The 15,246-nt window shown below is 35.3% G+C and overlaps 2 protein-coding genes across 3 annotated transcripts; one reads left to right on the top strand and one right to left on the bottom strand.

Annotated features, from left to right (window-relative positions):
• Window positions 1-1,094: 1,094 nt before the first annotated feature.
• LOC123012344 (transforming growth factor-beta-induced protein ig-h3) lies at window positions 1,095-13,706 on the top strand. The gene is made up of 4 exons (XM_044410194.1): window positions 1,095-1,428; window positions 11,090-11,773; window positions 12,008-12,493; window positions 12,698-13,706. The coding sequence occupies exons 1-4, from the start codon at window positions 1,257-1,259 to the stop codon at window positions 13,000-13,002; spliced, it is 1,647 nt and encodes a 548-aa protein (XP_044266129.1). The 5' UTR covers window positions 1,095-1,256; the 3' UTR covers window positions 13,003-13,706.
• LOC123012345 (PITH domain-containing protein CG6153) lies at window positions 13,639-14,898 on the bottom strand. Of its 2 annotated transcripts, XM_044410195.1 has the most exons (5): window positions 14,765-14,898; window positions 14,413-14,690; window positions 14,244-14,365; window positions 14,093-14,197; window positions 13,639-14,043 (listed from the first exon to the last, which is right to left on the bottom strand). In XM_044410195.1, the coding sequence occupies exons 2-5, from the start codon at window positions 14,593-14,595 to the stop codon at window positions 13,836-13,838; spliced, it is 618 nt and encodes a 205-aa protein (XP_044266130.1). In that variant the 5' UTR covers window positions 14,596-14,690; window positions 14,765-14,898; the 3' UTR covers window positions 13,639-13,835. The 2 variants fall into 2 exon arrangements, with proteins under 2 accessions (XP_044266130.1, XP_044266131.1); XM_044410196.1 differs by having other exon boundaries at window positions 14,413-14,767.
• Window positions 14,899-15,246: the final 348 nt, after the last annotated feature.

The raw sequence follows: 15,246 nt of genomic DNA, 5'->3' as shown, positions 1-15,246 counted from the left end.
AATTACTCCCTTCAATTTTAATTTTAACGTTCTAATTTTTGCTACAGCATCAATTGTTGAAAAGTTATTTAGGCTCTTATAACATAAGTTGTTTTTATGTTTGCAGTATGTGCTCTTTTGTTTTTTCATTGAACATAAAGAAAACAACTATGTCTTTAATTCTAAAGGTTTACGCTTACGAATTACATTTTGTTTCATTTTTAAGTTTAGTCTYTGAATGTTTTTATTCTAGTTTTCAACTAATTTTTATTGTTCTTCTTCTTGACTCTTGTTTGCGTCCTTTTAACTATGGGACATTTCGTTTACAAATTTACACATTTATGTTTACCAGCTTACCTTTTGTTTATCTTTCTTAGAACTTATAGTATTACTATGGACCTGTTGTCAAAAATTTATCTCTAAACAAATAGGAGTAGTAACTTTAAAGTTTTTTTTTTGTTCTGTTTGCTACATTACTTACTTATTTCTTGTGTTTTTATTTTTTTTTACAGAAAAATTGCAAGGATTCAATTAAGGCCTCCCGACCTGCAGGTCAGGTGCATTTTGCACTGTCCTACCCAGCCCTAAGCAAGAGTCTGCTTTTTTATTCTTACACAAATTTTGCAAAAATTATTTTTCGTGTTTTTACCTTCAAAGTGTAACTACAAACAAAATGTTCGACTTCCAAATGTAAGTTTTACGGCATCGTCTTTAACACAATGTAATTCTCTGGAACATTTTTTTTCTAATTTCTTTGACGCATTTCTTAAAACACAAATTTATGTAGATACCCTCTTTTCGCACTTAACAAAAATCATTTAAAAAATCTGAAAAAATTCACTCTTATAGATTTCGACCTCCTGATTCAAAATATGTAGTTCGTTTTTCAGCAGCACCAACTTTTGCGAAGTTACGACCACTTTACCTAACGAACCTTGTAAATCTTTTGCCCTTTCTAAGGGACATACCCTCCAAATTGAATCAGAATTATAACTGAAATCCCTTGCGACCTAAGTCCACATGGAGTCCACCACCACGATTGAAATGGCCCCCTTGCCCCTCGCAATAACCGTCTGGTTAATATCTGTCGTAAAAATCGTATAGATGGTCATCGCTGCGTGTCACTGCATGTACAACACATACATACCGAAGGTGTTCCACCGCCTCTGCGGATCGATTGTTGCGCGCTGAGTCCGTCCGCCGTCTCTCGACTCCCCGTAGTTTGTTATGGTGCGCCGTCACCGACGGTTTGTCAGTGAGAGTCGCGAGGCCAAGTGATGCCGACCGGCTTTCTTCTGCTGCTCTTGGCCGCCCTCGCCGAGGCCTGCCACGGACTCCTGGAGCTGCCCGACACTTCCGGCATCGACGGACAGCTCACCGCCAACCTCGGCGTCGACCACTTCTTCTCCTTGTGGCTCGTCTTCAACAACGACGACGTCAAGACCTCAGGTAATTGCGCTTCCGGTCGCCTGATGCGCGACCTTCGACCTAACACAACCTCCGAGGCATTAAAATTTCACGCCAGAGAAAGGCTAAACTTTTCTTACATTTTTAATGTCGCTGAGTGTATGTAGATCAGTGTTGCTCTACAAATGCAGTTTAAAATTCACATAGACGAGGTTTTAAAATTTAATTTCGCTCGACGACAGTTGGCAACATTGTCTCTACTTTAAAAAGCAATTCGTTGGTTAAATTTACACTGCCATAAAGTTCGGTTTTAATTTACTTGTTGACACTTTGTCATTTTTACGGTTTGGTATACGGTGGTCAAAGAAAACAGGAAATTTAATTAAAAAATTGACCATTCGCGATGAAAATTTCCAGATAATGCCTCCCTACTTTTACACGAGTGCAGTTGCGAGGAAGTTAGGTAATTTAAATCCCTATCTATACTTACCTTTTAAGCTTTGAATACTGGGAGAATAATAATTATAAAGATAATTGTTCACCTTTCCTTTAAGTACGTGTAGCTGAAAACTTTCAGTTTTAATGCCACCGCTTTGTTAGATCGTGATTTACAACTTTGGAGAAAATTTTCTTTGTTAGGGGAAATTTGCAAATAGTGCAAATTGCATCATCGCAAATGCAATTATTTATTATGGCAGGATAAAGTTCAACGATATTTATTTATAGGTCCAATTACAAGTATACAGGGTGAGTCTTAATTTATACGCAAAAACTTAGGAATGAAAGATTATGATCCAATAATGAGTAAAAAAATTTAAAATAAGTTAACCAATACTTTTTTATTTTTGCCTAATATCAATAAACAATACCACTTAATCCCACCAAAATAAAGAAAATTGATTCACTTAGTTATTGACAGTGATGGCGTGAACAAATGTAATGTCAGCATTAGTGTCATCTGCTCAAATTACCTAAAATTTTAAAATCTAATAGCTATATTTCGGTAACTAAGAAACTTTCATTAGAAATTTTTTGATTATTAGTTACCTACTATTTGTCACAACCTATCATACCTTATTATTATGCGTTTAAGTTTTAAGACTCACCCTGTATGCAAATAAACGTCAAGTAAGCTATATGTTTACTTTTTTCAGCAACCTTGAAAATTAAATGCATCATTATTGCGATCTTCTGCGTAAAATATTGTTAATGTCTAATACAAATGAATATGGTGTTCAGTTACATACATCTATTCCAAATTAATTTTTTGGGGATATTTACATCCTCTTCAGAAAAATAAAAACGCCTCTGTTTTTGGCCTTATCCAAACCAATTTGAATCACTTTTTTACTATTTTTTATTTAAAATAACATTAATAAAGTGCATTATTGATCTTCAAATGTTAAATTATGCAAAATGAAAAATGGTGTGTTGTATTATTTTTTTAAACTTATTTACGTTTTAACAAATTTCTTAATTTTTTAGCACTGTGATTGTAATGTGCTAAAAAATAATAATAGGCTTAAAGTTTGTATTTTCTTTTTTGAAGTAGTTAAAATTTGTTTTTTCTTTCATTGTTCCTAATTTCTGTATAAAATACTTTTTAAAACGGTTTATCTTTGACATAGAAAACAAATCAAGAATAAAAACTAAACAAAGTTAAAAGTCAATCTTAAATAACATCAGCATTACGAAAAAAAAAACTACCTATATCCAAAAATGCAAAAATATTAAAAACAACATACGTAGGTAGTCATGTAACTCATTTAAAACAATTTCAGGCGATGTAGTGGGTCGATATCTATCTACAAAGTGATATAAAGTCGTAAAAGGTATAATAAAAAAATATATGCCAAAAAGAGCCTTTTTAAAATTGACTTGTTCGAGCATATCGGAGCTATTAATTTTGTGCAGCACTTTAACATCACCCTGTATAATTTTTGTAGACAATTTTTTAAAACATTTCAAGATTTTATCTACTAGTTGGGACAGGCTGTAGATACATCAGTGTTTTGGGACAAATTTCATATTTTCAAAAAATTGTAGACCTACGCTTCTTGATAAAATTAAGTTTTACCTTTTGCATGTAATACCAACAATGAAAAACTTTTATTTTTATTGATAATTGTTTTGGATTTTACATTAGCTTTTTTGAGAGATAATTGAAAAAAATATGTACACTAAATGTACAGTAAATTTTAAAGAAATCGTTTTGTTTTTAAATAATACCTAATTCTAGTATTTTAATGATTGTTGTTGCGACGCCACTGGTATTTCCTAATTGATATAAAATTAATTTCTCTAGAAATACGCAAAAACCCATTGCGGAACAAAAGTACTGTCAATATTGTTAATGCGGAAATTCCGGAATTTTTACAATTCCATTCATAATAAATCAGTGCAATTGTAATGCAATCAAAGACAAAAGGTAACCAAATCGACCCTTAACTGCTTTTAATCGTTTGTTATCCTAATTTTAGGCAAAATTTTTCCTTCAAAAAATTGCACCACCACTCCGGCACCATTAATCAGTGTCTCGTAGCACCATTAGAGCCCCCTTCTTACGCATTTTATTTGCACTCAAACAAACCGTTCCGAAAAAATTCTTTCCCCGTCCAAATCTAGCCTTTTAACTATTAATCTTTTGTCACATTCCTCTTTGCCCACATCACCGTTAGTTTGCACATACCATTAAACGCACCAATAATAATAATTAACGTTTAAATAACGAGAAAGCGTCGGATTTCCAGCAGTACGTTGACTTGAAATTATTCGTATTGGCTGCAACTTGTTGCGATTTGGCTCGGCTTGGCATTTCCTAGGCAAAAATTTCGCCCCTTCTACGCCGCCCCAGGCCACGTTACCTCATTAACGCACACTTACGCAACTCCCGAGTTTACTTACGCAATAAAATAGTGTCTGATACGGCCATGCGGCATAATGAGTTACAGCTGATCTCTTAACGGATTAAATTAAAACTTCCTGGTGCTCCCGACTGAGCAAAGATGAGATGATTGATTGTGCTCGTGGAAGCGTTCAAACGCGAGTTGCTTGAGCGGTGATTAATTCATTACAGATGAAAACTTGAACAAAAATGAGATTTGAGACGATTGAAGAGTTTAAACTAGCGAGGATTGCTGGAAACAATTGTAAGTTTGGATCACGACAGATAAATTCCGTATTAGAAGCGATCGGCTGTGAATTATTGACAGGACAGTGTTGTTAAATCCTCGCCGGAAATGTCGATACGAATTTATTACGGATAAGTACTTATCTGCTATTCTTTTTGGACGCTGGAAGAAATTACGAGATGAGACAGTGACAAATTTCTAGAGACTACTTTTGCACCAAGAAATATTATTACAGGTTTTTCCAACAGTAACGTAGTATACTAAAATGATGAAAAAAACGAGAAGTGTAGTTTCAGAGGTGAATCCTATATACAGAGTGTATACAAAATGACGCATAAGTTCTCTGCTATGGTGTAGGATGTCTTCCAAGACAAAATGTATTAAAAATCCATTGTTATATTAAACAAAGTTATTAGCCCAAAACTGTATGGCAAAATTTTCAACATTGTCAATATATCGGTATATTTGCCATATTTCTGCTTCAATTGTTGTAAAATAAACTTTATAAACCAAGGCATGTACCTTATATTGAAATCACATCGGCGAATTTACTATTCGAATACCTGTTTTTTAGTGCATAATAAACCAAAAACTGCTTTTAAACTGACAGGTATCAATAATTATTTTCATAGGGATCAATGATAACATTATTTAAAAGATGATTCTTAACTACGTTAACAGATTAAGCTTTCTTGATATAAAAATTATAACTTTTAAAATTTAATTTTGTCGATTTTTACCAATAATTTTCAGTTTCGTTGAAGTTGAAAAAATAAAAGATTTTAGTCTCTTTCGGATTATATCGCCGATTAAAAACAAAGAAATAAACAAAAATAATTTTCAACTTTACTTCTTCATACTGGTAAGAATAGTTGAGAAGGAAGTTTTTAATTATTTTTCTAGAGTTTATTGGAACGTTTTTTTTGCGTACTGAAGAGCTTATGCGCCAATTTGTATACACTCTGTATTTAATATTCTAGATCTGGGGTTTAGAGAATAATAGTTTTCTTTTTTTTTTGTTGGGAGAAATAAAAGAAAATTGTCTCTAAATGGCATTATGGAATCCACCACTATTTTAGAGTAACTGATTAATCACTGCAAATCGTAGATTTAGTGAATTAAGTTCAGTTGGGGGTTGTAACACAAATATTTTATTTTTAACTTATAATGCTACAAAAAAAAAGAAAAAAAAAGAAATATACGAAGAAAAAGAACCAAGCATCTAACGAAAAAATAACGAAATGAGAAAAGAAAGAGAGCACTGAATATATAAAATAAGAAATAAAAAATTTGAGCTAAATTGAGCTGAATTGATTGAAATGCAATAAAGAATCAAGAAAAAATACAAACAAAAAAGAGAAAACGAGAATAGAAAGAAAACTAAGAAAAAAAATTAGATGAATATACGATTAATGTGAAAACTATAAGGATGAATAACTGAAAGCAAACGGTTTGAAAAGTAGATGAGAAAAGGTAGAGTATGAAAAATTTAAGGGGTTACTTGAAAATTCAGAGAACTGTGAAATACGTAATAAGAAAGCTGAAAAAAAGTCCGTATGCTGTATACCCCAAAAGTTTGTGCGCCATCTGTCGTGCTTGTCCAAGTTTTCTTTCCGCCTTAACTCTAATTTCCAAACATTTGGCAAAGTCAAGCTTTGAATATTTAAGTTGCATCGACCGCTCCTAACCCTTCATAATTCCATAAAAATATGAATATTTTATTGCTGGGATTTTATCAACGGTTAATAAAGATGAATAAGTAGCGGCCCTGTCGAGGGCTTAATTACCTTCTAACCCTTGCGATTAATAAATAATAATGAATTATCTCCGGTCGCGTAATAAGAAAACAATTCCACCGGGGGTGTTTCATTTTTCGCTGAAACTGTCCATGTTGATAAAAGATAAGCTTGTGACGAGTTAGCATTTGGGACGGCAGTACCGGTCAATACTTGTCATTAAAAACGTCCGCTATAATTACGACAGGAAAGCGGGTCAGAAATGGACAATATTCGACTTTCCATTAGCATTAGCGCGATCATCTTTATTTACGTATGAGGAATTTTTACGCAATTAAGTGACTCACAGGAATTACTCACCAAACTCGTCTTCGGCTAATTAAAATATACCGTACGCCGAAAAATCGGACTGCATCAGACTAAAAGTATGCTCGAGGTCGCAATAAATGCCTTTCGCATCATTTGATACGGAAAATAAAATCGAAATGGAGAAACTCGAAACGGAAATGCATGTAATTAAAACATTCCAGAGTTGGGAACAAAGGACGACTTTAACATCGCCTTTTGGCAGATTTGCCTTGTTCAAAACACCCTCAAAACCATAAACATGGCAAAGTTAATTATTAGCTGAACTCACATAGCCAAAGTGCAAACTTTTGATGGGGGTCTTTTTGTCGGGCGACAAACAACAGCATTAGTGGGGCCCAATGTTTTAAGCCGTAAATGCTTATTAAAAAAAACAGAATAAATAAAAATGCCTATAAATAATAATTAATAACACTGAAAACAATACTGTATAAGGAATAAAGGAATTATGTTTCAGATCACGATGAAATCATTTTACTTGCGGAAAAACGCAAAGTTTATTTATTGTTTGTAAATTTATCTATAGGGATTTATTGAAATGTATTTGAGATTCAATGAGGCAATTATTACGTCAAGGAAAAAAATATTCATGTTTTTTTCCTTTTTTGCTTTTTCTTCTTTTTCTTTATTGCATTCCTCAATTTTATTTTTTTCTAGGTTGATTTTTCACAACATTGTACATATTTCTTAGATTTTTTCTTAAATTATAGTATTATTAGTATCCTTTTTCTAGTTTTCTTCAATTTATCTTTAATTCTCAGTTTTTTCAAGTTCTTCGGTCTTAACCTTCTCTATATTCGTATATCTCTCATTGATTTACTGCTCAAATTTACGCTTCCTAAGTTTGTCTTCTCAACTCTCGCATTAGTATAGATAAATATTTTTAACATTTTTTTTTTTTCATATTCCTGGCATCTTATTTTACTTGATATTTTTCTCTGAGGTGCGAGTTTTAAAACATCCTGTATATGATGATTTTGAAATAATAGACATTTTATAACAAGATGTTAGAAATCTGATTGGATTTAGTTTATTTATTTTATACAGGTGCGCATCCAGAGGTACCAGAAACATAGAAAAAATTCTATTTATGTTTTTGACATTTGACACTTTTATGTCTATTTAATGATACTGATGATCTTGTATATGTTTTTTTTTCTCTGGGGCGCGAGTTCTGTCACACTCTGTATTTGAAGCACTTTTTTTTCAATATAAATTTTTTACAAAATACACTTGGAAAATGTTTTCTTTTTAATAAATATTACTATACAATGTAGAAATGAACGTAAAGCACAATTAGGGGAATGTTTTTTTGAAGCAGCGAAAACTGTTCGCAACGATTCAGAGATGAGATACACAGCGGGTTCATCGAAAGTTGTATTTTTACATACTCACTGAAATGAGTTATGAAAAAGTTTATTGAGACATTTTTGTTCAGTATGTCATGATCTAACACCCTGTAACATTTTCCCTATTATTCCAAAACCACCCAGTATAGTAATTTTCTGTGTAAATAACAAATGAGAACAAAGGCAAAAGCTAACATTTTTTGGATAAATAAGTTGATTGCATGGTTATTCAAAAACTTCTCTAAACTGAAATTTTTTTAGATTACTTCCTTTACAATTTTTTTGTTCTATTCTTTTGTTTCTCATATTTGACGTCTTGTTGTTTTCTGCTCAAATCTCATTCTTTAATTTTGCAGCCAGGAATCAAATTAATAAACCAATTAGACGATTGAAAGAAATGAATCAATAGCTTCTAGTTATCGGTTTTTGCGCTTTACAATTCATCAAAGCCGCAGGCAAAATCGGTTTCCTCTTTTTCCACCATCTTTTTGCCCAACGTCTGCATCGCTAGACAAGTTCATTAGCCAGAAGTCGCTCTTTCCCTTTTATCAGTCGACATCTGTACCCTGTATCTCCCAATCTTTGAATCAAGTTGAAGAAGTTAATCAAGTAACCGCATTAGCGTGTCGCTCCCGTCGGAAATGAAGCGTTCCTCACGTCCTCCCATCTTAGTAGTTTCAATTAAAAGTGGCAATTAAGATTCTGTACTAGTCCATCGCGAACGTGCTAACGTGTCTAATACCTGAACGGAATTTCTCATAAAGAGGCCCTCGTTGAACGTCACTAAGAGGATGCTCGAAGCATTCAACAAATCTCAGCGACACGATTTGAAAATTCGCGAGAATCCTCGTCATTTTTACCTCGGGACGTGACTACGCGATTTCTGCCACGTAATTGATCCATCACGAAAGGAATGTAGACGAAGACGGGACGCATAATTGAAATGTGGCCGAGTGATTGATGAGAGTTTTGTAATTACAAGAGGAGAAAAAATCGAGAGGATTTTTCAGAGAAAAAATTCAGACACTTAATAACGAGCAAGTTTTGTCACCATCAGTCGCGGGATAAGCCGAAATTGCGGTTTCGGTCATTAATCACAAACCGAGATTTGCACATATATTTTTTCTACTTCTCCATGTCGCAATTCCATTGATACACAGTGTATTTTTAACATTTCCTTCGCTTTGTCTTGACGGCTCGAGTCCTTTATCCGTTGACGTCAACGCGGATTCCACCACAGTTCACTCAATTTCCTGGCAATCGCCTGGATTTTATAGACTCGGTGCGCTACCTGACCGATTCCGGGCTAAAAAAACACGATGATTTTTCATTTAACTTCCACCATTTACACACCACTTTATCATTGTTCGGATGGTGTTACTGCGTGTCAGTTTTTTGCCAAAATCGATTCCAACTCGCGCCAGAAAAAACAGCATTATACATGAAGAGGGGAAACTTGGATGGGATTCCAAGTTTTAAATTCACTGTTGTTGTTTTTTAATACTCCGGCAAATTTCTGGCGAGAGTTTTAGTTTGCGACAGCTTCTTTCGGACTTTGCTAGTGCTTGAAACTAAAGTTTGAGAGTCGGACTGACGTCACACGTGCTCTGGTTTCACGTAAAGGGAAGTTTAAAGTTTGTGTACAATTCTACAAGTTAATTTCGAAGATGGAGAGAGAAACAAACTATATTGGACTGGCGAATACCTAAAATTGGTTTTGTCGGTTGATAACACTCAAATTAGTGCTCTAATAAAATAGTACCAAAGCATTATCCTTCTCACACTTAATATAGTGCGATAACTATAACAAAATTGTGACAAACGTCAAACATTTCGAATTATTGTAAAAACACAGAACAAAGTTGTTGTCAACTTTTATACATTTTTGATCAATAAATACAGCAAATAAACGAAACGAATTAAACAAATCTTAATAAGTAAATTACAAATATGACAAAATTTTCTTCAAAGTACACTTGCGAGCATTAAATTTTGGTATACTATCCTTGGTAAACCCACAGACTGCTGCCGGCGGTTTTAACCCCCAATAAAAATATCTCCGAACTTAGCCAGCTGGGATGGTTTCCAGGGCCGTATTCACTTTATGCTAAGCTTTATGTATGAAAACTAAACTATTCAATAGCTAATGTTAAATACTGCGGTCTCTTCTTCTGTGCAACAAAATGTTTTTTTTATTGGTTGTAGCGATTTTTTTTTAATAACARTTTTCTCGACTTGAACAATTTCCTAAGTCCGTCTCTGCTTGTAAGAAATCGCAACATTTTGACCTGCTGCAACGGGTTTTAAACAATTTATGACTAACTGATACCCAGCTCTTAGGGTGCAATAAAGCAATTGACTCTGTTCTCACTTATTTCTAGAAGAACTATAGTCATTGTCATTGCCTAACAAGATTCTCTTGTTAAAACGAACGTATGGATGTCATATAGCTATCATGAAATTGACGGAACTTTTACAAGCCCTAACTGATCAGCTACCTCAACTTCAGAAAATCATATTTTCAGCACGTTAATTGTTTTCACTTTATTGAAGTAAAAGACTTGCAGTGCCACAATAAAATATTTGTCAGTTACTTTTTGGCGTGGTGTTTCGACATTTAAATTTATTTTTGAAAACGTTAACAGCGTACAAAATTACACAGGGAAACTTCTTTTTGTTGACAAAAGACATTACACATTACGTAGGTATCAAAATTTTATACTCGCAATTGTACCTACCTACTTTTTTGCAACACTGCTACACTTGAAATTAATTTTTTGGTAGTGTTTTTATTCGAACTTATCCATAAATCACAGAATGACAAAATAAGTAATTGTGGAATCATTTGCCCACTTCTCTGTTCTTTTTTGAAGCACAAACGTAATCAATTGTCATCTGTAAATTAACACGAGGATTACGCCACAGTTTCCATAATGTAATAAAAACATTTCATGAAAACTCTCAATGAACACAATACAAAAAAACTGAACTGTAAGTTTCTTTACCGTCTTTATTGATCACACAAGTGACCCTTTGGTTTAATTTGTTTATACCTACACAGTTCAATATATTTCATCTTCGATAGGTGTAATAAAAGAAGCAATAATAAATTTTGTCGCAGGTGATCCTTTTACGATCCTCGCCCCTCAAAATTCGGCGACGAAGCGTGCCGAGACCCTGCTTCAGCAGCCCGAGCTCGTAAAGAAGCTCCTTCTCGACCATGTGGTGCTTTCACGTCTCGACCTCACAAACCTCACCTCCGACACGTCGTTTCAAACGCTCGGAGGTCGAACAGTCCACGTCCATCTCACGAAACCCGATAAATTGAAAGCTAATGACGCCAACATCGTCCAAAAAGTCGCCGTTCCTAACGGCTTGTTGGTGGTCCTGGACAACTACCTCTTCCCCGAAGAGGAGAAGAAGAATGCCACGCAGGGGAAACTCGTGGACGTCCCTTTCACCCCGGAGACGCGAAACCAATCCAATACGACTTTCGTGGAGAATGTCATGGAGGTGCTGTCGTTTCTCAAAAGCGGGGTTAGAGTGTTCCAGCACTTCTTGTCTCGGTCCAACGTGTCGAAGTTGTTGGAGGATGGGGAGGAGTACACGGTGTTTGTCCCCACGGATCACGCCTTCCASAGGTGGCATCCAATCGATTGGGGGTTTTACCCGTTTAGTGTGCCCGAGTTTACCGAGAGTATCATAATTAACCACTTCGTCAAGGGGCGGCTTAAGCAGGACACGATCAAGGATGGTCAGGTGGTTAAGACGCTGGGGGGACGAGAGATTGTCTTTAAGAAGACTCGTAGGTATTTCCCAATAGGGAACTTGCATGTATGGGGGCTTCCGAAGATTATTTCACTACTCGACACTGTGTTTAATAAAATGCTAATTACGGTTAAAAGTCAGTTTTAATTAAAATTCTTTTGTGTTTGGAGCATCTGCACGAATTCCTAATTTTCTTAATTGAAGTGACATTACATGCAAGTCCCCAATTACCCCCATTTCACCCCCAGTCTCGATTTTCCCCCTTTTCCAGCAAACTTATCGGTGAATGGGGCCATGGTCGTCAAAGGGGACACTCCAGTGTCTCGCGGCAATATAATGTTCATCGGAGAGGTACTCTTCGTGAGCGAATCAGTTGTCTCAAAGCTGCATCAGCAACACAGAGACAAGGAGACACCTCCGCTGTTGGCATTCCCGTGGTTTGGGGCTCAATTCCTTTCGCATGCTTTTCTCGCGTTGGAGAGGGATAAACGTTTCACACATATCACGCGGTTTTTGAATCTGGCTGATTTAGCACCGCACGTCTCTGGCACAGGATACACCTTCTTTGTACCCACTGATACGGCATTCGAGGAATTGGGCTTGGATAAAATGCCAGACAACTATTTATCGACCGGTGACGGCTTGCAAATCCTTCTCAATCACTTCGTCAAGGGCCGACTGTATGACAAAGACTTGAAAGATGGAACGCTGTTGACGACGCTGGGGAACAAGACGATAAGCATAAAGCGCACGAAAGGTGGGTTGCAGAATTTCAACTCGGCGATCAAATTTCCAATCCAATAAATTTTAAAAGCACAATATATTTTTTATCCAAAGTTTTGTTCGTCACACTTTTTGTTTTTCAAAAAAAAAAAAGAGTAAGTTGTAACAATTAAACATTATTTATATTTTTGTTAGCGATTTGGTTGATGAAAGTAATTATAAATTGTCTTTTTCATAGACAAAGTCAAAGTCAACGACGCCGTCATCGTTGAGAGCGAAGTCTTCGTCTACAACCTCGGCACGATGTTTTACACGGACAAAGTCTTGTTCACTAATGCGAACAATCTTCCTTCGACGAGTACCGAGAGTGTTAAATTGACTACCGATACTTTTACCACTGCTTCAGACATAGAATCAGTTCCGGACGAGCTTACCGAAGAATCCGGGGCTTTACCCGACGTGCTTTTTTCTGATGGGGCAGCGACAACCGACGAAACGTTGCCAACCGATAAACCCACAACTCAGAACGCAACTATAAAATGAACCATGTTCCTAGACTAAATGAGACAGTTTTATCAATGTGCTGCAAGATTTTGTCGAATGATGTGATTGTTTTATTACATTTTTATTCTAGATGTAGCTCTCTTATCTTATTTTACACATTTATGGCATGTACGAGGCGTCCGAAATCTGTGAAACTGAGTGCCTGTATAAAGTGGCTCAAGGTTGTGGCCTAGGTCATAATTTGTACGTGTGGCACCTACTTTAGGTCACTCGTGGCTTCATTTTTTGGACATTTCTGTATATTTATTGGCCGACTATATAAACATAGCAACTTTTGTTTGATCAGTTTTTAGTATAGATAATGTACAATACTATGTGTATATAGTCATAAAATATTTATGTATTTTAGAACAGTATACAGGGTGTTTTGACGAGATGAGTTTCTCTTGTCTGATCAAAATTTCCTATATAGATTAGCAAAAAAACTGACTGATGAATGTTAGAAGAGACAATTTGCAAATATTTTGCGAGTTGATTTATATTTCTATAAAACTAATATTAAAAAATCTGTTTACGTATCTAGTAAATAGATATATGTTGTGTATTAGAAGCTTTATATTTGGGGGTAATCAATTGAAAAAATTGAATGTTTAGTGATAGTAAAAACATTCCATAGTAGGTGTAATGTTTATTCATTTGTATAAAAGTCAATTGTTATTTTAATACAGAATACTGTAAGAATATGTTGTTAATAACAGAGATCCCAACAGTCTTTAAGACTGGGTTTTAGTTACTGAAAAAAAAATTGAAATTACTGCAATAAATTAGTTTTATTAATAGCGAAAGTATCACAATTGAACAGACTTGGAAAATCACTGTACACGGTGAGTAACATTATCTTTAAGTTTTTCATGGTCGGCAATGTTGGGTCTAGATTCATAAGTACAAATAGTGACTCCGTGATGGTGAGCTTCACTGTACTCCCCTCTCAAGCCAATATAGTAAATCCTAGTCGTTTCAGCTCCGAAATTACTTGGAAAATGTAGGGTTAAGTGATGTACGCTATTAAAGGTAACAACCCTGAAAAAATATCATTATCACATGAAGCACACTATATATAACAACCCACTTTGTTGCATACTCCAACAGGCCCGAATTATCAATATGCAACTGAAACTCCTGATCGGGCACTGCATTCACGTCATCGAAAGTCATTCCTGGCCTATTTTTAAACCTACAACTCAAAATCAGCACCCCGCCAGACATATAACCTCACTTACATCCTGACTTTATTCGGGTGTGTATCAGCGTCCTCACCGATTATTATGATTCCTTTAAGTTTTACGTTGCCCGTAAAGGGGATATTGAAAAGTAATTCTTCATCAGCGTCCGATTCCACAAACTACAAAACCGTAAATATTGATGGTTTGGATAGATAACCTCACTTACGATTTCGAAGTTGAGTCTCTCTTCCCACGGTTTGAAAACGGTCTTACCCGTCCCTTCACTAGCTTCGTTGAGACACTCGAGATTGTTTTTATCGATTTTGGTGTAAAGGCTGTATTCCACCCCCATTTCGGGGGTTTCGCGGTGCTGGTGGTCTCCCTCACAACATCTTCCATGGGGGGCCATTTTGAATTTGAATTTAAAAAGTCACGTGACTCATTTCTCTGTCGGTAAGGTAACTTCTCCAAAAGCAGTAGTGTGGTTAAAATAATAAAAGGGAACTGCAAAGAAAAGGGAAAAAGTGTTAAAATGTGCCCTACTATACGGGTAATATTTCAACGTGAAATAAACCCACTTATTTTGTTGTTTTAACAGTTGACTATGGTTTTGACATAGTCCATATACACGGTGTTTCACGTAACTTTATGGGGCTTGCGCCTAATGTACGCACCCAAATATACAAAATTCACAAAACACTAGATACAAAAAATACACATTTAATTATTTAATTTTTGGAAACCTATGACAGTAGTTGTCAAACTAACCACTGTTTCATTAATAGACATCATCGCCGTCTACATAGAAATAATCCTTTTCTCGCCTGGGCATTTTTTGAGTTCAAGTGATTCCCGTTGTCGCTTTAATCTGGGGAAAATTTTTGACAAATCCAGTTTTTTACCTTAAAGGGTTCAATCTCATAATATCAATTCTCCCTGGKGTATCTAGTTTTGTTGTATCCTTCCTTCACAGCATTTATTAATTGCGTTATTTTTCGGTAATAATTAAAAATTATTCAGTTTTTSCTTAGTAACCCCCGTAACTAAGAAAAAATCGGAA

The sequence above is a fragment of the Tribolium madens genome, unplaced genomic scaffold (genome assembly GCF_015345945.1).
Source record: "Tribolium madens isolate multiple individuals breed KSU strain unplaced genomic scaffold, Tmad_KSU_1.1 Scaffold_96;HRSCAF=242;Tcas5.2_LG5, whole genome shotgun sequence".
Taxonomy (NCBI): domain Eukaryota; kingdom Metazoa; phylum Arthropoda; class Insecta; order Coleoptera; family Tenebrionidae; genus Tribolium; species Tribolium madens.
This window is presented reverse-complemented; position numbering and strand designations above follow the sequence as displayed.

What these genes read in the sequence shown, in the direction of transcription:
- LOC123012345 (XM_044410195.1), bottom strand. Translation starts at nt 14,595, where the DNA reads ATGGCCCCCCATGGAAGATGTTGTGAGGGAGACCACCAGCACCGCGAA. An exon ending in AGAGACTCAACTTCGAAATC is followed by an intron (nt 14,366 to 14,412) that starts GTAAGTGAGGTT and finishes ACGGTTTTGTAG; the next exon opens with TTTGTGGAATCGGACGCTGA. An exon ending in CTGTTGGAGTATGCAACAAA is followed by an intron (nt 14,044 to 14,092) that starts GTGGGTTGTTAT and finishes ATATTTTTTCAG; the next exon opens with GGTTGTTACCTTTAATAGCG.